General features: G+C 43.7%; 1 protein-coding gene across 5 annotated transcripts; it reads right to left on the reverse strand.

Moving 5' to 3' along the window:
- Window positions 1-1123: 1123 nt before the first annotated feature.
- LOC136576409 (ADP-ribosylhydrolase ARH1-like) lies at window positions 1124-20488 on the reverse strand. Of its 5 annotated transcripts, none has more exons than XM_066575671.1 (4): window positions 20454-20488; window positions 7920-8274; window positions 7330-7690; window positions 1124-3948 (listed from the first exon to the last, which is right to left on the reverse strand). In XM_066575671.1, the coding sequence occupies exons 2-4, from the start codon at window positions 8230-8232 to the stop codon at window positions 3561-3563; spliced, it is 1062 nt and encodes a 353-aa protein (XP_066431768.1). In that variant the 5' UTR covers window positions 8233-8274; window positions 20454-20488; the 3' UTR covers window positions 1124-3560. The 5 variants fall into 5 exon arrangements, with proteins under 5 accessions (XP_066431768.1, XP_066431771.1, XP_066431770.1 ...); XM_066575674.1 differs by lacking the exon at window positions 20454-20488 and adding an exon at window positions 20427-20443; XM_066575673.1 differs by lacking the exon at window positions 20454-20488 and adding an exon at window positions 20366-20398.
- Window positions 20489-20967: the final 479 nt, after the last annotated feature.

Below are 20967 nucleotides of genomic sequence, written 5' to 3' on the forward strand. Positions count from 1 at the left end.
AATAATCACAGCCTGATATCACCCTTGTCATGAAGTAGTGATCTTCCACCACGGATGAGGATTGCAGAGTTTCAGTGGGAGAGCTTGCATCTCATGCACCTAGTACGTGGTATGATGCCGCCACCGGCCCCATTAAAAACAATGGGCGCTGCGATGCAAGAGCATGCAGAACATAAAACATGCCACGATTTGTTTCCCGCATTACGGTGCCATGTGGGAAAACATCGGTCAACTGAATGGGGTGCATATTCGTGAGAGATTTGTGCGTCTTGCAATACACAAGCCTTGCACGATTGTCTCCGCCGTGTAAATACGGCCTTAGGCTGATGCCACATGCGGCGAGAAACGCAGCTTCCAGAAATTTACTATAGCTCAATAGTAAAATATGAAAAGTTCTACAAACTTTATGGATTTGTTTAATAGTGCTTTTTTCCCCCCTCTTTTGCTGTTTTCTTTGAGTCTGTGTCATTTTTTTAAAATTGTGGCATGCGCTCGCACCTTCTTGTTTGCTTCTCTGTAGGAAATAAAAAAAAAGCAATAAAAATGCATGACAAAAAAGGCCACAAAAAGACACCTCTAAATACGTGGGCATCATCCAAAAAATGCATGTGCTGTTTCTGGCATTTAAAAAAAAAAAAAATACTACAAATACCTAATACAGTGATTTAACAGACAAGTTAATGTGTAGGCAAGCAACCTGACTATCGCCCAATGTCTGCCATTTTGAGAAAGGATCTGGGTCAGGAATGTTATCTTTTCTCCTAAGGGAGAGCACCTAGAATGTGAGTGGGGAGACTTATAAGGCCATTCATGCTCCTCTGGGTAATATGCATATAAAGAAGATGGAACAATACCTCTGCAGCACCACCTAATGGAAGGCAGCATTCCTGCAAGTCAATGTTAGACTCTTTACACAAGCCTTGTAACAATGACTGAGAATCGAAGCATGCTCAATCTTTTGTCCCCACAGGAGACTATTCCATGCTAGTAATGTAATCTGTAAAATCAAATAATTCATTTACTCTGGTGGAAGGAGGTGCCCTTGGCTTCCCATACTCTCCCTAAATCCAGGTTAGCCAGAATCTAAGTAGGTACCGCTTTACAATAATTTTCCATCACCAAATTTAATTATAGGAAAAGTTTTATCGGCAACTTTCTGAGGCAGGTCATGCAACGCATATCGAAGATAGAACATTCCCTCTTTCCATTTCCATTACGATAACACACTTCCTTTTATTTTATTTGCTATGCTCTTCTTTACTATTTTTCACAATGTATCCCCCATATTTTATCTTAGATTTTATTTTTATGAAGTTTTTTTTTCACTGTACTTGGCATTGATATACGGCACTGTGTCAGCTGTATTTACACTCGGGGAATTCAGCCTCTGTGTTGACATTACAGAGATGCTCCAATGGCTAAAATCCAGCAGCTGTAGCTGTAGTACATACCGGGATTTCTGGGACTAATACAGCAAGTGGCATTGTTGGTTACTGCGTTGTATATAGTGCTCCCTCAACCTCATACAATATTAATTGGTTCTGAGATGACCATTGTGTATTGCAAATATTGAAACCATAACTCAATGGAAAACTGGTAATTGGTTCTATAGTTCACAAAAAGTCAACCAAACATAATACAAAATAAAGATGATAGAAAATGAAGCAGATAACTAATAGAAACAAAACAAGTCCTTATATATAAAAAGTCAGAAAGAACTGCTGGAAGCTGTAAATGATATCTATGTAGGAGAACAGGAGCTTCTTCAGGGTTTGGTACAATACACACACGTATCAGAAAAATAAACCAGAGCCGCCCTCACCACAAAAGTACTGTAGAGAGGCGCTACTAGACAGATGATCAGTGCATGCATTTCAATAATAGTGGTATTTTACAAGTGAAATGTCCATGCTGATTGGTTGGATTTTCCAGCAATCCAGATCTGGACTGTCTGTGGCATTGTATGTTGAATCTAATTTCAAATTACCATGGCCAATGAAAGACCATTGTATGGAGAAAATACAAGGAGCATTCAAGTTCTACGGTTTTCGAATTGTTTTCTTGTGAATAGGAGCAGAAAGAAACCTGGGACACATTTAAGAAGATCCGGGCATTCTTTAGGGATGAGTGAGACCGATGGCAGCATCGTTCATTGCACAGTTCCCACATGACAGTGGCTGGAGTTAGAAGTACCAAAAATGTTCCAAAAACAGCTTGTAATCATCTATTCTCTTCACTTGTGTGAAATGACATCCATCGACTTTCATTGTCAGCTGAGTGAGACATTCGATAAAGATGTTATAGATGTTTGTGGGTGCAAGAGTTTAAAGAAGGACGAATGTTGTGTGAGAGAGAACCAAAAAAGCCTTGGCCGCACATCAGCTGATCTGACAACATGATTGCGTGAGTGGAGCAAGTTGTTCGGGGTTTCTTCATGACAACAACTTTGAAGTGGTTCCTCAAGCTCTCTACTGACCTCACCTTGCGTCCAGCGATTCTTGGCTTTTCCCTTGATGTTCTCCATGGTTGCATATTTTCCAGTTGTGCCGCTTTTGCATCAGTGATTTTCCAGTGGGCACAACATGCAATCAAGGATTTGATGTGAACAAAGTGTATGTCAAGTGGGAGATTAGGTTGAGAAGTGTCAATGCTTTCAGCTTTCTGGGGTAAGTATGTTTTTAGAAAAAAAATGAGGACACCTTAGAAATTGAATGTACCTTGTATTTTATACAGAGACCATTGCAACTTGAGGTATCACTGGGCTGATGCATTGAGGTATGAGGAAGGCAATAATGATAATAAGCCACAACTGGCTTCCATGTTGGAAGTCCCGCAGTCTGACTCATTTCCTTCCTGCAGCCACATATTTACCTGCAGATTCTGCAGTGTTTATGAGCTCCCAAGAGCCATATGAAGACAGATGCATATTGTCATTATGGAGTTAGCAAATAGTTAAGGCATATGGTCCTTCCATTAGATCATGGTGCCTGAAGCTCAAAGTGTTTCTCTACAGTATACAATTTCTATAGCTGATGTTTGCTACAAAATATTTAAAAATCTTACCGATTGTCCTTAGAACCAGAGAGAAAGTAGCACTTTCTTACAGACTGTGTGGCTTACAATAAAGGCAAAATCTATTGTCAAGGAACGTCTGCTGTTAAAATGGTCTTTTAACATATAGATAGATGTAAGGAGATCACATCGGTAACATCTATGATCTATGGCCATCACCGAATTACACAATGAAAAGACTCCAAAGAGCGCCCTTTAACCTTCCAACTTCTCTTATGTAAATCTGACAGTAGTACATTACATACAATGTTGCATCATGTTTCCATTGACAGACATCTATGAACAATGCCCAAAAAGATTGGAGTGCTGTATAGAGTCCCTTCATTGTTGGAATTGATCGTAGTCTACGAGGCGGCCTTCTACCATGTTTCTTATACTTATCAGAAGATCATTGTAACTGGAATTCCTTGTCCCATGGCATGAAGTAAATTTCAGTGAACATAATTCTTCACTTTATGGAAAAATGCTTTACAACTGAGGCCCATGCGCTATGCCAGTTGGTAGAGATCCTTTCCAAGCTTTTCTAGTCTCTCTCTGTATTCCAATCTCTCGTAGTTGGCTTTGGGGACACCCTTGAACCCATACATGCTTCCAAACCAGGCGCCTGCAATGGCTGCAGTTGAATCACTATCCCCACCATGGAAAAATGCGCGGTGAGAGAGTTCTGCCCAGTTGTCACCAGAACCAAGGATTGCATCATAAGCAATCATGGGAGCATCATGTCCGCTGCTTCCCCCCCAGCCGCTGTAGCTAACCGAAGTATAAAACTGATCTCGTTCCTCCACATCGTATTTCTCGGGGAAAATGGGCTGAGACGTTCCATTCAAAATTCCCCTTTCTTTAAGATAAGAGGTCCATTGTTCTTCAAAGTAAGACCTAGACAACACAAATGAGACAATATGACACCGTGAGATAGATATTACCATGCCATATTTTCAGAGAATTGGCTATGTAGGTACATCTCAACAAGCTAACATAATATTAACAGCAAACTCGATGCAAATACTTACTGGACACATTCAGACGTGACAGCAGTTAATCTTAATATCCAACTTTCCCTATATTATACGCATATTTCATGAAAATGTTATATAACGGTGCCTTCAACATGTACGAAGCGCCAGTGATTTTTCTTCCTGACTTTCATTCTTAATCCTGAGTTCTAACCACAGTGATCCCTCGATAGCGCAGTCAAGTACATGGGTTGACATGAGGTAAAGTCAGGGGGCCTGACTGCATGTCTCTGGAGCTATGGCCCCGCTGACTCCATCCCCGTTTTCTTTTTCGTACTCCCCTCTCTTTAACGAGCTATTCCTAGATCCGGCTCCAGCCTCTGCCAATGAGTCAAGTGGGCTGTCCCCACTGAACACTGTCAGCGGGTGATGTCAGACTGTCACAATGTCTAATGTGGACCACCTGCATGACATACAGTGTCGGGAGCCAAACCTTAAAAGAGCCCCTCTGGATGAAGGAAGTTGGTATGCCATACAAAAAACATGCAGAGAGTTAATAGGGTCATAGCTGCAGAACTATGCAGGTAGCCCCGCTGACCGTATCCCATCACAGGTCCTTAATAAGTGATTCATGTGTCTGACAATGCTATGGAGGGATCATGGTGGTTACTGGTGACTTTGTTCTTTTACTGTATTGACAGAACAATTCTGGGTTTTTAGATTTCAAGATTAAGAATTGCCTCTTACATGTCAAAGGGACAAGTAGCAAAACCCCCCAGTATGGGGACATTGTCAAACAAATCCTCGTAGCTCAGCTTCAGGAACACTTTTGAGAGTGATATGAAGGAAGGACGGATATTGGGGCTAAACGCAATCACTTTTGCTTTTAAGTGGAGTTACACAGGTTTTGCTCCTGGGCCCCAATGCAGAACCTGTAATTGGGCCCCCAACAAAAATGCTTAATTCACAGGACTGGGCTCCCTATATGGAGAAGAGAGGTCTTATGGGCCCCCTAAGGCTCCTGGGCCTGGGTGCCAAGGCATCCCCTGCATCTGGTATAGTTACTCCAGTGGTCTGCACCCACTGCAGCTCTTTCTACAGTTTAAGGCTACGTTCACACGGACAACTAAAATGTTGTACCCAAATTTTCAGGCCCAAAGGCCCAAAGTCATCTGTGTGCAAGTAGCCTTTGACTGTGTCATTAGGTTGACTGTGTCAAAGGCTGCCTTCACATGTGGAATTTTTTGTTTCAGTTTTCAATTGCAAAAAATGCATTAAAAAAAATGCTTGCAGTCTTTGAAAACCATAAGCATGTCTTTGATGCAAGTTCTAATTACAGTTAAAAGCTGCAACAAAAACATGCCACAACCTAATGCTTTCACACAGGCTCATCCTTCTCATTTACATGCTTATGTGTCTCAGTGGCCTGGAAGGTGTCACCCAGGAAAGGACATGTTGGAATAACACATCTGGCTTTCTCATTCTGGCATTGTTCTCACAATCGCTCTACTCACTACTGAAGCCATGATTTGTATCACATTTTTCTCTGCTTACTCCATGTAGACCCAACATTTAACCCTGTACTTCTTTCATTAGGAGAGCAAAGTAGCATAACAAAACAAACAATGATGCAACTATAAGGTTACATTCATACGTAGCGGAAAACGGTGCAGATTTTCTGTGGCGGAAAATCCACACCAAAATCTACATCATTTTGATGTCAAAAACTGCATAAAAATGGCACAATTTTGCCACAGATTTTGCTGTGGATCCGCAGCAGACCACCCCTTCTGCCCTCACGTTCTACTTCTCAGTCATGAAGGTTGCCCATACACATGACAAAGCCGCAGTGCCTGGAGCATAGACAGCCTGGCTGCCGTCATCCATCAGACCCACCTGTGCCCATCCTGTCTTTCTACAGCTTCCTGGCAGCAGGCACACACATTTACAGGCAAATAGTCTCTTGTATTGAAACGGCTGGCTTCCTCCTTCCCTCCCTGCACACAGCAGGATGAGCCACGTTCTTGCTGTCATGTGCTGGGATTGCTGCTCTGTATATGGACTTTTCCATCAGTAGTAATCCACAGCAGACTTCACCCTGAGTGTATTAGAAAAGGGGAGGAAGGAATTACCGTGCCCCCCTCGAAAATAAGACCTACCCCTAAAATAAACCCTACCCTGATTTTTGGGTGGTGGGGTTGAAATATAAGCCCTAAACCAAAAAATAAACCCTTGCTACACTGCTTAAAATAAAACAAAACAATACATTACCTAGCAGGTGCCATACGGGTCCCAACCAATGCTCTCCAGAGCTCTTGCTTCAGTCCTCAGCCACCGAAAGAAGATTGTTTGCTATGCACATTCTGATTGGTTCTCGAGTGGGCCAATCAATGCAACCAATTTGTGGCTGGGCCAATCAATGCATTGCTCGATGAACCAATGCAATAACTCTGATTGGTTCTTTGAGCACTGCATTGATTGGCTGAGCTGCGCCGCTAGAGAATCAATTATTGCCATTGCTTCCAGGAGGTGGGTTTAACAGGAAACCCAGTTGGCGTCTGCTCGGTAGGTATGATAAGGCATCTCCTGAAAATAAGACCCTTTGTTTTTTTGGTGCAAAACCACCCCATGGGAAGTCACCCTTAATGCGTGTATAGGTCCATGTGGCATCCGCATGCATTGTGTGTTTCTGTTTTTCTTTCACCTCTGTGTCATCCGTTCTTTTCTTGCATGCAAAAAATAAAACTGTAGGAGACCCTAGAATTGTTTAGCAATGATCAATCAGAATCGTTCTCTGCGTGCACTCTGGATTTTTTTTTTTGCACACCCATTGATTTGAATAGGCCAATCTAATCTGTGAAACAGATTCGAATAAGACATGCTGTGATTTTTCTGACACTTAATATTGTTTTGTGTTAATAATCGTTGCTCTAATGGGTCCATGTGCTGTCCGTGTGTGTAACTGAAAATCTGCTTGTGCAGCAAACCATAAAATGGAAGAATTTCATTAACTTTAAAAGAAGCAACCTGACGGTCACCCCCCTTACACATGTGCAGTAATTACACACTTAGACAGCACATGGACCAAAAATATGCCCATATGAATAAGCCCTGAGTTTTTATAGACCAAGGGGGTGATGAGTCCATGTCCGGTATACCACAAGCAGTAAATGGGAGGTAAGCTGTGTCTGTCTCCTGCATATGGTAAGAAGAAGAGGTGATGCTGCGAGGTCCTGTATAGAACATACAATTAGGAAATATATTTTTCTCTTACACACTAAAGTAATCACAATTCCACACTTACCAGGCATCCAGATTCTGTGACACATCTCGCGCAGCATCTATGACATAGTTCTTTACTAATGGCAGCAACTCTAGTAATTCCTTACCCCACTCATGTGGAGGCTTATGATTTATGGCGTAGGAGGTGAACAGTGCAGCCACCACTGAACCGAGGTATCCCGTAGGATGGTGGTGTGTCATTCTGCCGCTCTCCACACTGATGCGTATCAGGTCATTCAGTTGTTCTGGCCGTGGAAACCTCAATCCTATGCACATGGCTCTCATAGCTGCACCGCACCCTCCTGCCGATTTGTGGAATGGGATCATCCATCCATTTGGGATTGCAGGTTCTAGCCGGAGTGAGTTGTCCATGCAAGTTCCTCCTAAATGCACACAAAAAATTTACCAGCTAAGCAAGACACATTTTATTTTAAATTTTTTGGAGGTTTGTTGGACATTGGGCTGAGAAACTGGACAACAGGTCTATAATTCATCATGTTGAGCACCTTTAACACAAACTTTTCATATACCTTGTCATACAACAAAACAATTAATTTCTGTTGCTTCCCTTTGTGCAAAAGACTGATAACCAGCAATCTGTTTTAACATTACCTGGCGCTCTGCCATCCATGTCATCCATGCTCTCCTTGTATTTCTTCGCCAGTAATGGATATAGATTGGATGGTTGGATGTTTTTGCCTGCCTCCACCAAAGCTTCTGCTGTGGCAATATGCATGACAGTATCATCACTTACAATCCTCTCTGCTACGTCCAGATTTTCAATTCCTCCTAGTTTGGACATTTCGGCATGAATTTCCGACCCCTGGCTACAGAATTCCCACTCGCCATTATTGAACCCAAGGGCGTCTCCGGCTGCACTCAGGACCATGGCAGCCACATAATTCTCCACTATTCCAGAACACATGACTATTCCAGAAAATGGTCTGCAGAGTGCTGTAAACAGGAGCTGAAAACAGAAAGCTACCATTTAATTCACTTCATCATCTCAGGTTTTCTTCAATTCACATTAAAACAATTTTTTTTCATTAATATTTATAATGTTATTTCTTCTAGAAGTTAAGGGTGAAGTACTACAGTAAATAAAGTGACAACAGGAAAAAACTGTCCAAATCAACTAAAAATAACTGGGACGTGGTCTATAACAGGGAATATTGTTCCCCGGAACCAATCCATGTGCAGAGGCATCATATGGCAGCACATAGAGAGCATATGACTCTGTAATATGTAACTGCAGCGACGTCAGGTGGCTACATAAGTATGTGTGCAGATCAGGGGTGTAACTATGCGGTTGCACCTGGGCACAGGAGGCTTAGGGGCCCATAAGGCCTCTCTTCTCCATATAGGGAGCCCAGTACTATGAATAAAGCAATATAGTTGGGGGCCCTGTTACAGGTTTTGCATTGGGGCTGTTCACACTGACAACTGGGTGTGTCCCTACAGTCTGAAAATGTCTGCATTGATCGAACAGTGTAGGAACACCAACTGGTAAATGTATTTATATGTTTCCCGGAGGAACGGCACAGCACAGAGTTCTAAGAATTGTTCTGTTATGGGGAATACAACTATTTACTTAATAGGTCCAGAGAGCAGACTGATTCCCCGTAACCCCTTTAATAGTGTTGAGCAAACTGAAACAGTCAAACCTTGTTTTAGGACAAACTTTGCTAAAAGTTCAGTTTGGCGAGACCCTGAAACTTCGGTGGTTAGTCTCGGTCGAACTTTCTTTTTTTTCTTCGTTAACTTTGCCCTAAAATGGCTCTAAGTACTTAGATACACTCCTTGGTGACAGGAGTGTAAAACGGGGGTTTCACAGCGCTTAGATAGTGTTATACAACAGTTTTTGGCACATTAGTGAAGTACCAGTTCAGTTCAAATTAATTCAGACAAAACCAAATTTTTTGCTGGAATTCGACAATCTGTCCAAATTGAACTTTTTGAAAAGTTCACTCACCACTGCCCTTAAGGACCAGCCATTTTTCAATTTCGAATTTCAATAACTTTTTAAATATTCCCATCAACATAGCTATACAGGGGCTCCTTTTTTGCTGGATGAGTTGAATTTTTGTATTGATGCCATTTAATGTATCATACAATGTATTGGAAAACTTTAAAAATAAATTTAAGTGGGTTGAAATGGAAAAAATTAATGCACAATTGTTTTTGGAGTTTTATATTTATGGCATTCCCAGTGCAGTTAAAATGACACAATCACTTTATTCTGTATGGCGACACTAAACCTATATGGTATGATTATGTTTTACTACTTTTAGAAATAGAAACCTGCTTTTTTTTAAAGTAAAAATACTGCTTTCTCTCGCCATATTGTAAGATCTGTAACGTTTTTATTGTTCAGGCCTCGGTCAGATGAGCATGTTCTTTTTGCGCACATATGTGCGCGAAAAAATGCACTGCACGCATTAGTGGAAAAGTCGTAAACAGGCAAAGTTTCATATGCGCAGCACATGAGACTTTGCCTGTTCACTGGAGTAGCTGTTTCATGAAAGTCCCCTCATCACTGAACACTGTCACAGTGTTCAGTGATGATGGGACTCCCCACGGGGATGAAAGAATCCCCTGCCACAGCATAGGTCTGTGGTGCTATCCCATTGCTTTCAATGGGCCCGGCGCTGCTGCCGCTCCATTGAAGGCAATGGAATGAAGGCAACCAAGGCTTGAAATATAAGCCCTTCCCTAAAAATAACCACTAGCTGCTGGTAAAAAAAAAACAAAAAACATCACCTAGCAGCGCTGTTGGGGCTCCGGCGTGTCTTCTCCCCGATACTCTTCTGAATCAATTGAATGGCTGTGATTGGACCCTGTGCTCAGGCAATCAGAGGCAGAGCTTCCAGGAGGCAGGGATTTTTAAATTTCCGTCCAGAAGAATTGATTCAGAAGAGTACCGGGGAGCCAGAGAGAAGACATGCCGGAGCCCTGACAGCGCTGCTAGGTGATGTATTGTTTTTCCAGCAATGCAGGGAGCCCTCTTCTCTTTCTAACAGCTCAGATGTCGTGGTCCGCAATGACAGGGGCACCCAAGTTGTTAAATAGCCATGATCAGAGTTAACTTCCATTGCAACAGCTGCAAGCAGATGTCGGTGGTTAAACATAGCCAGGACCCACTGGGTATTGAGTAGACTCAGCTTCTGCTGCATACTCCCCCTGTGACCTGTTAGATAAAGTATATATGTCTTACATTGTTAAGGGGTTAAATCACCATCCCCTATGATAAACTGATGTGAACATGTAAGTCCCCGTCTGTTCCAAATGACGGTGTAGTTAGTCAGGCACACATTTGACAGAAAAGCTCACAATCAGTGCCAGTGTGGTGAACCATCTCCTCTTCATTGTAGCGCTGCCCACTTTCATTCCTCTGTCCTCTGAGGGCTTGTGGTCACAGTCGGCTTATGTATGCCTCACAAGTGCTAAAATAAGACGGGCCCCTCCTCCATGACACAGATGCCGAGCGTCCGTAACGTCTCTCAGCATCACAACTCCCTCCAGCGTCTCCGGGTGCAGTATGTACACGTTATTATTTGTCAATGGGCACGTGATAATCTACTCTCTCTTATGCCGCTTTTCTATTTTGAGCAGCTAAGAACTGTTTGGATGGTTTATTTTTAGTCCGTCTCCGGGAACAGAGAAAGCCCTGTAGACTCTGAGAAGTCAGAGCCGTCTAGTAAGAAGATCGATAGAACACAATGAGAGAGAACCATATTGGCTACCTGGCACCTGTTATATGCCCAGCCTTGGTGTTACAGAAGCATCCATGGTTGGCACTGAGATATTTGGTGCTAACAATCTTTCAATGGAAGAATTCTTGCAGAGTGATAGATAAAATAGTATATACAGGGTGTGGTCAAAAAGACCGTTCCAGCACTTTATGTTTATACCGGAGTGCTACATTCAAATAATAATAGTGTACTTGAATAGTAAATAAGGAAGATGGACCAATATCTCTGCAGCTCCACCTATTGCATGGCAACATTGATTATTTACAATAATGATTGGGAATTGAAAACCAAGCCAGACTCCATACACAGACAGCTGTTTCGGGGGGGTTTGCCCCTCATCAGTAGAATCCTGGCTTGGCAAGTGAGAGGCCTGTGACATTAATCGGGAGGGGTAATATCACTCCTTAAGGAGAGCACCTAAAGGGCGAGTGAGGAGACTTATAGGGCCATCCATGCTCCTCTGGGAAATATGCAAATAAGAAAGATAGAATAATACCTCTGCAGCACCACCTATTGGATTGCAGCATTCCTGCAAATCAATATCTAACCCCTTAGTGATGGCCACATAGTGTTTTTACGTCCTAGCTAAGTTGGTTTTAAAACTACTTACCCTCATCCTCTGCAATATCCGTCAATGATCTGGTCCGGAACGGACCCTCCAGTGTCTTCTGCGTATGTGCGCCAATGAAAGATTGCGGCTCATGTGCAAAAGAGAAGATTGACGCGGGACACTTGAAATTGCCTGGTTTCTGGCTACTGAAGGTAGCAAGAGAGGTCACCGGGGACCGCGGTGACTGGTCCCGGGGCCCGTGATCGCCCTTATCCAATGGATAGTGGCAATCACAAAAAAGTTTAAAAAAGTAAAATAAAGTTACAGTTTTACCACCCCTCATGGATCGGATCCATGAGGTGGGTTGAAAATACTCACCCCCGTCCACTGCAATGTCCCAGTCTTCCAAGACCTGATGTTCCCTCATGCGCATGTATGACGTCGGGCGCTCGTGCCACAGGAAATTTAAAATTCCTCTGCTTTCTGCTACCATGTGTAGCCGGGAGCAGAGAGATGTCCCCAGGGACTGCTGTATGTGGTTTCCAGTCACAAGATCGCTATTATCCAATGGATAACGGCAATCATGTAAAAGTTTAAAAAAAGTTAAAATTTTACACCCTGTCATGGATCCAATCCATGAGGGGAGGTGAAGTTACCTACCTAAGGCCTCTGGCGATGTCCCCCTATGGGGTCTTTATCCGTGGAACTTTCCCCAACTTAGGTGCATGTGCCCGCCGCCAAAGTGGCGAACGTAAGTGCAGAAGCTCAGGAGTGCCCGGAAAATTCTAAATCTCCTAGCTCCTGGCTACTAAAGGCAGCAGAGAGCCTGGAGCAGTGACTAAGGGCTGTGGTGAGTGGTCTCCGGTCAAATGATCGTCGTTATCCAATGGATAATGGCGATCACGTAAAAGTTAAATACAGTTGAAGTGTAATGCTGTTCTCCGTTTGGGCCCCGATGTGCAGCCAGATATAAGATTAGGGCCACAATGTGTATGTTTCTGAACATGCGACAAACAGGGGCTTCCATTTTGGGGCATAAGTCTTCATTCAGATGTGTGCTGTACAAAAAAACCCTGTTTTTAAAATGACTCTATTACTAAGTAAATGAAAATTATGTTTTTTTTCCTTCTGCTTTGCTTAGATTCATTCAAAAACTGTGGGGTCAAAATATGCAGTGCACCCCTCGAATTCGTTAAGGGGTCTAGTTTTAAAAATCGGGTCACTTGTGGGGGTCCTCATCGTTTTGGCTGCTCATGGACTCTACAAGTGGGCAATGGGGCCTAAAATGCTTTCAAGCAAAATGTCTGTTCTGAAAGCCACCGGCTGCTCCTGTCATTTTGGGCCCCGTTGTGCATCCAGACATAAGATGAGGGCCACAGTGGATATGTTTCTGAACATGGGACAAACAGGGGTATCCATTTTGGGGTGCAATTCTTCATTCATATGTGTGCTGTACAAAAAAAAAACAAAAAACGTTTTTTAGAATGACACAATTGCCAAAAAATGAAAATTGTAATTTTTTCCTTCTGCTTTGCTTAGATTCATTCAAAAACTGTCAGGTCAAAATACACAGTGCACCCCTAGATGAATTCGTTAAGGGGTCTAGTTTTTAAAATGGGGTCATCTGTGGGGGTTCTCTGTCGTTAAGATTAGGGCCACAATCGGTATGTCTCTGAACATAGGGGAAAAAAAGGATATCCATTTTGGTGTGTAAATCCTCATTTTCATGTGCATTATAAAAGAAAAATATGTCTTTAAAATGACATATTTGCAAAAATATGAAATATTTTTTTCTCCTAAAAAAAACTGTGGTGTCAAAATACTCCTGACACCCTTCAGTGAATACATTAAGGGGGTTGTTTTTAAAATAAGGGTCATTTGTGGGGAAATCTATCATTCTGACAGCTATGAGTCTTTGCAATCTTGGTTTGGTGTAGAAAAACAAAATGTTCCTCAAAATGTTAAAAATTAATGTTAGGGGGCGGAGTCTGACTGCTGAAGAAGATGGAGTGCTGAGCCCGGAGCTCTGTCTCATCGGCACCCGTGGGGACCTCTAACAGCCGCTTCAGGAGGTTTTTGATGGGGAAAATCGGCAAGGAAAGAGGGGGAGAAGTCCAGAGTACCCCCAAAGCACAGAAGGGACAAGCGGACATGCAGCTGTACCTAAAGGACCGGAGCACCCGCTCTCCCCGCGCTCCCTCCAAGATGGCGCCGGCAGCAGCGAGAGCTTGCAGCAATAGTAAGGAGAGAGAGGATAAGGACTCTTCTGATGAAGAGGAGGGGGGAAATGTATCGAGGAGCTTCATGAGGGAGCTCCTTTCACAGGCACTGCACCCAGTTAAGGCAGATCTGGCTGACATCAAAGAGGATCTGAGGCAGCTGGGGCGCAGGGTGGAAGAGTTGGAGTCCACTGCAGCTGCTATCTTCTCTCACTCACATGGGGTAGAAGACACCCTAAAAGAGCACAGATCTCAAATTAACAAAGTCCTCTTGATGCAAGAGGACATTGAAAATAGGAACAGGCGTAATAATGTCCGCATTAAAGGGCTGCCTGAGACCTGGGCTGCAGAGTGCCTACATAAAGTCACCAAGGAAGTGTTCTGCCAGCTTGTGGGAGAGGAGAGCGCTGCCTCCATTTCATTAAAAGAGTACACAGGGCGCTCAAACCCCCTCCCCCCCCCCATCAGACCCGCCGAGAGACATTATATGTAAAATCCTAGCATTCCCAGATACACTGGAAATATTGAAAGCAGCGAGGCAAGCAAAGGACATTCGTTATGGGGACGCCTCTTTACTCATCTTCCAGGACCTGTCTCCAACTACCCTGGCCAAGCGCAGGATGATGCGCCCTCTCCTAGAAGTCCTTAGGAACAAGGGGATCAGATATGCTTGGCTGTTCCCCTTCGGCCTGGGGCTGACCCACAAGGGCCGCAGGCTAAATATAAGATCTCCAGGTGATCTGCTGCCTTGTTGGCAACTCCTGGACATGGAAACCATCGAAATACCCAGCTGGCTCCCACTGCCCGACCCGCTGCGATTCCCTACCTTAACAGAAGCAGGGAGCTGGCAACCGGTTACCAACCATAAGTCCCCAAAGGGGAAGAAAAAGAAGCCCAGGGAAGAAACGGCAGTGTTGGATACTTGAAAGACCGGCTGGAGCGAGCCTGACAAGTCCACTTGTGTGGCGTGAGACACAGATCACGCCAACCCTTTAGCCCTTGGTTGCGGCTTGCTGTTCATTCCGGTTTAAAGGTTATTGTTGGCAGCAGCAGGAGAGTTGGGAGTAAGGCCGCAGGATTCACTGCAGCGTGGCCTGCCGCGCTCGTGGGGCCAGACATATTGCCTTAACTGCCACTTCCTCCTCCTGGCTTTCTCTTTTCTTCTTTTTCCTCCTTCTCGCATATAATGTTGTTTTAAATATGCCTCATCTGCTTTAAACAATCATTCCCCCATAGTTGTTATAACGTGTAACTCTATTTGATATCTCTTGGTTTATCACCAGTAATTTCCAGAGGTCCAAGAGGTGTCAGGTCAGGCTGACTTGGTTATATCGTGTAACTGAGTACTGCGCTTCAAATTTGGAAGCAGGCCGTCCTCTACTTAGAGTGAAGTTTTGAAACGTTTAAATTGCATTTCTTGAGGGGCTACCCAGGTGGTTCTCTCAAGAAGCACCTAATGGTGCTCTCTACTTTCCCCCCAAATTTTTCCTGCCCTTTCTCCCCCTCCCCTACCTTACCCCATTCCTAAGCACATTGACTCGGGTAATTGTTTACCTCAAGTGAACGCGCTGGTTATCTGTTACTTATTGTTTTTCTCGTGTCTCCGCATCAAGTGACCCTATGAACGAGATTAAGGTTACGTCTTTTAATGTCCGGGGCCTCAACACGCCAGTTAAACGCCACAACACCGCCTGCCTGGTCAAGAAGTATGGGACAAAAATCCTACTCCTACAGGAAACCCACTACAAGGGGATCAGGTGTTTCTCCCTGCCTGGTAAGCAATTTTCACAACACTTTCACAGCACACGCGCGACCTCCGCCTCCAGGGGAGTCTCAACTCTTCTCCACAAATCTATTAATTTTACCTGCGACTCGCAGTATACAGATGGTGAGGGAAGAGTTCTGCTCCTGAAGGGGAAGTTGGACAACACACAGATCACCATTGCTAACTTGTATGCACCCAACTCTGATCAAGTTCCATGGCTGATAGCCCAACTGGAAATACTAAAGAATTTTGCTGTGGGACAGATTATCCTGGGTGGGGATTTGAACCTAACCCTTAATCCCCTTTTAGACGCGTCCACTGGTAGATCTCAAATACCTCAAAAGAGATTGAGGAAACTCAAAAAAAGCTTACAGGAGTTGGGCCTGGTGGATGTATGGCGCCTGTTCCACCCATCAGACAGGGACTATACCTTCTTTTCACAGGTCCACCGAACACATCAAAGGTTGGACTATATCCTAGTCTCCCCGGGGCTCTTAAAGGCTCTTCAAGGGACTCATATAGATGTGAAGACTGTTTCCGACCACGCGCCAGTCCATGCGGTACTTCCCCCCCCCTTTCAGACAGTCCCCCAGAGAGTGGCGTTGGAGATTGAACGCTTCATTGTTCGATTCAATAGAAAATGTAACCACACTCTCGTGGTTTGCTCACTTCCCCACAAACGCAGGTGGGAAAGTGAGCGAACCCACGGTTTGGGAGGCACACAAGGCCTATGTTAGAGGCTTACTGATTGCAATGGGCTCCAGGGCCAAGAACAAATCCCAAAAGGAAATTGATGACAAATTAAATCAAATTGCCAGGCTAGAACAAATAGTTAAACTCTCCCAATCAAAGACCGAGCTAGGGAAGCTGACGGAAATCAGAAAAGAGCTGTTGCTCTGCCTCAACGCCAAGTTTAACAAGAAACATTTGTTCTGGAAACAGATATTTTACATCCAAGGTAATAAGGGAAGCAAACTAACATCCTCCTTAATCAAAAAAGCAAGGATTAGAAACACAATTACCGCGATCAAAACAAAAACGGGCATAGTATCTTCAGACACTAATGTTATTGCTAAGGAGTTCCAACAATATTATGCAAGCCTCTATAACTTACACAACCAACCTTCCCCCGAGGAGGCGTTATTAGCCAAATCCAGGATTGACGCTTTTCTCAAAAAGATCCCCCTTCCGAGACTAAGTGAAGAGGACGCGAATTCTTTATTAATTCCGGTTACGCAAAACAAAATCAAAGAAATAATAGCCTCTTCCCCCCCGAACAAAAGCCCGGGCCCAGATGGCCTCTCCATGCCGTACTATAAAACTTTCCAAGACATCCTGATTCCTAGAATTACAGACTTATTTAATTCCCTGCTTGAGGGTGCCCCACTTCCCAGACAGACACGAGGCGCATATTACGCTTATTCCTAAAGATAAAAAAGATGAGGCCCTCTGTAGCAGCTACAGACCTATTTCCCTTATTAACTTGGATGTTAAACTCTGGGCCAAACTCCTGGCCAAGAGGCTAGGCAAATTCATACCGGACCTCATTAATGAGGAACAGGCGGGGTTCATGAGGAGAAGGGATGGAAAAGACAACTGTCGAAGACTATTGCATGCTTCACACATAGTGCGCTTAAATAAGATCCCCTTAGCTTTTGTTGGAACCGACGCGGAAAAGGCGTTTGACCGGGTGGACTGGCAGTATATGAAAAGTACCCTTCTTAATTATAATATCCCAGTCAGCTTAGTTTCAGCGATCTTTTCCCTTTATGATGCCCCTCACGCCAGGATTAGGGTGAACGACATTCTGTGTCCCCCCCCCTTCGAAATTAAGAATGGCACTCGCCAGGGGTGCCCCCTTTCTCCCTCCTTATTCGTCTTGGCCCTGGAGCCCCTACTGACGCAGATCAGACAAGACCCAGGTATAGCTGGTTTAACTGTGGGTGATACCTCCATATCTACCTCGGCCTTCGCGGATGACATTGTCTTCATTATCACCAACCCGGAGGAGGGACTATGTAGACTGGTCGAAATTCTGAAAGCATACGGCGAGATTTCAAATTTCAAGATTAATTTCGACAAGTCCATGGTCTTGAACGTATCCATCCCGCATGCACTTAGCAAAAGACTCTCTAGCTCTTCACTGTTCGCGTGGTCGGAAACAGCTCTAGACTATCTAGGAGTTAAAATCCCCAAAAATTTAGATGATTTATTTGCAACTAATTTTGCCCCACTACTGGATAAGGTGAAAAAACTAGTTAAGGATTACGATTTGCCAAGCATCTCCTGGTTCGGGAGACGCAATATACTTAAATCCTATATATTACCGATCATCCTCTACAAGATCAGGATGTTGCCAATATATCTTCCCCCGAGCTTTTTCAAGACGCTCCGTACGTTATTTGCAGCCTATGTGTGGAGGCAAAGAAGACCTAGACTAGCATACAGTCTAATGATCAGGAGGAAATCGGAGGGAGGCATAGGTCTACCTAATATTTTAGATTATTATCGGGCGGCCCAGTTAAATTACTGGATGGATTTGACACACCCCTTAGGAGACAAGCTCCTTCCAAAATTAGCACTGGACCACTCTAAGAGTGGTTCACTGAGTGACTTGTGGTTCCCGGAGAGAAAAAGATATTGTGCAAAAGATTTTTCCCTACTGCTGAAAGGCCCCTGTGAAGTAGTAGATAAAGTAAGGGAGAGTTTGACTCCAAGACCATCCCCGGTGGCCCCGCTAAATTTATTACCTAGATATCTGACTCTGCAAGGAGATCCGGTTTCTTTCTCCATTTGGAAAATATTTAACCGTTTTACAGTGGGTGATCTCCAAGTGATGGCTCATAAGCCGGCGGCAGAGATTATCCAAACACTTCTACCGGACTGGTGCCCTTCATTCCTGGTGAGAGCCTCGGTGATAAGAGTCTTTGAGGATTTCCTTGGAACCAATAGATCCACCAGGCCCAAAACTTCATTCGAATGCTCCTTAATAGATCCTGACCCCAGGGCACGTAGAATTTTGCGGCTCAGAGGTTAATTTATAGTCCCTCAGGTGATAAATAAACCCGCATTCTTGACCTCTTGGGAAAGGGAATTGGGTATCCAGCTGACATCAGCGGACACTAAGTCAATCCTGGCCTCTGCTTATGGCCTCTCTCCTTGCATCCTCGCCCAGGAATCTCACTATAAATTATTGGTACGCTGGTATAAAACTCCACAATGGTTGCATGCATACAAGTTGGCACCACATGACAGATGGTGGAGATGTGGAGTGGAGGTTGGTTCCTATCTGCATATATGGTGGTCATGCATGAAACTTGAGACCTTCTGGAGAGGAGTAGGCATGGTGCTGAGTAAGATTAAACAAAACTTTGCTTTAACGCTAGAGATGATCTTTCTATGGAGACCGTCCCAAACGTTTCATCCGCTGAGAGACAGGCTGGTAACCCAACTGATCGATGCAGCTAAAGCCCTGATTCCGCTGCATTGGAGGGACGTGGCACCCCTGGCGTGATCTGAGGCTCCTAGACATACTATCCCAGTAATCAATGTTGCTATCCTATATCCCCCCCCATACCCTCACCCCACCCCTCTTTACCGCCCCCGGCTTTCTTCACAAGTTGTTATACAGGTATGGAATTACAAGCACGCGCCCCCGGGGCCAATTAGGTCCATTCGGGGGTGGTTGACACACTGCTGCTGCAGTACCCTGAATTGGTGTAATATGCCTTTGTTGTGAATTATCTCATCAGGGCAGTAGATACCTGTGTAAAGGTTGATGTTTATATGACAAGCAATTTTCCATGTATGTATCGAAAAATCATGAATAAGATCTGATTTGAAAAAAAAAAAAATTAATGTTAAATTTGTACGTCTCCTAAATGGTTAAAAAAAAAACTATAGTTTTTCAAATGTGCATCCAGAATAAAGTAAACAGATGGACATATACATCTTCTCAAAAATTTGTACAGTATGTTTGCACATATTTACATATTTGAGATATTATAGTTGAAAATGAGAAAAAATAATATTTTTTTCAACATTTTTCCAATTTTGGCACTTTTAATAAATATACACAAATTCAATTTTTGCCACCAAAATAAATTACAATATGTGGCGAAAAAACAATGTCAGAATCACTTGGATCTGCAAAACCTTTGTGGAGTTATTCCATATTAAAGTGACCCATCAGATTTCCAAACTTTGGCCTGGTCATTAAGGCGCAAACAGGCTTTAACTAGGGGGTTAAAAGTCTCTCTAGCTGCTACAGTGGTTATTATGACTCGTTCTAACATAGTTTTTATATAGTTTCTTACAGCTCTGAGACATAAGGCGTGGTGAATATTTCTATGTGCTTCCTACAGGTGATTCACTAGGAGAAGTCTTTAGTCAGCCTTCCCATACGCAGATATAGCTGACAGCAGGGAACTTTAAGGGACTTTTCACAACATTGTTACAGAATATGCCCTCTTGCGAATATTCAGCACCAAAGTCTGTACTGCGGATTCTGATCCGTAATTGAAAATGGCAGAATTCTGCCAGCAATTCCACATCAAAATCCACGGAATTCGGGGACAGTATATCTCGCAACGCCGTCAGTGTTGTTAATTTATACTACTTTTTGCTGCTGGTTTTAGCCTTTGCAATGGATACGGTGAACTCCATGGTGAGTCCACAACTAAACCTGCCATTCAGTTTCTGCAGAGACGCTGTATCTAGGGAGGGTCTAGTACACATTTTTACAATGTCCTACATTCTTCCCATTCTCTTACCTTGTATTAGACTTCATCTAATGCTGAACGTAAAGCCTTACCTCCAGCAGAAGCTACTCACCCCCTCTCAGGTTGTGATGTTACTTACCAGCAGCAACTTCCAACTTCCCTTTCTGCTGAGCAGCATGTAGGAAGTGAAAGACTGCGCAGCACAGAGAACGACAGTGCCACCTTGTGGCAGAATCTCATGAATACTGAGACCATATAAAGTATTTCCGGAATGCAAGTAATGAGAAAAGTGATACTGCGCATCCAGACTTCTTAAAGATACTTTACTATTATAATATCCTTGCAGCGTGATCAAAGTGTTAATTCACAGCAAAGTGTAATTTCTAGGTCTGATTGGTGGATGTGTAGAAACTCCACGTATTATATTACACTTGCGATGAAATGAATGATCTGACGTGTGCATCAGGTGTTGCGCATTTGTGCACACAACTGTGTTTTTTACTGTACTTTGTGTGAGCAAAACAACTTGCAGCCAAGTCTAATTAGCTTCATGTGGTTTATTTCCCTGTGCAAAGGCGCACACAAATACGCATAGCAGACCAAGACACTTAAAAAAAAGGAACCTCTTGTCTAAGGACAGACTGGGAAGACTA

Source organism: Eleutherodactylus coqui, chromosome 8 (assembly GCF_035609145.1).
Source record: "Eleutherodactylus coqui strain aEleCoq1 chromosome 8, aEleCoq1.hap1, whole genome shotgun sequence".
Classification (NCBI taxonomy): domain Eukaryota; kingdom Metazoa; phylum Chordata; class Amphibia; order Anura; family Eleutherodactylidae; genus Eleutherodactylus; species Eleutherodactylus coqui.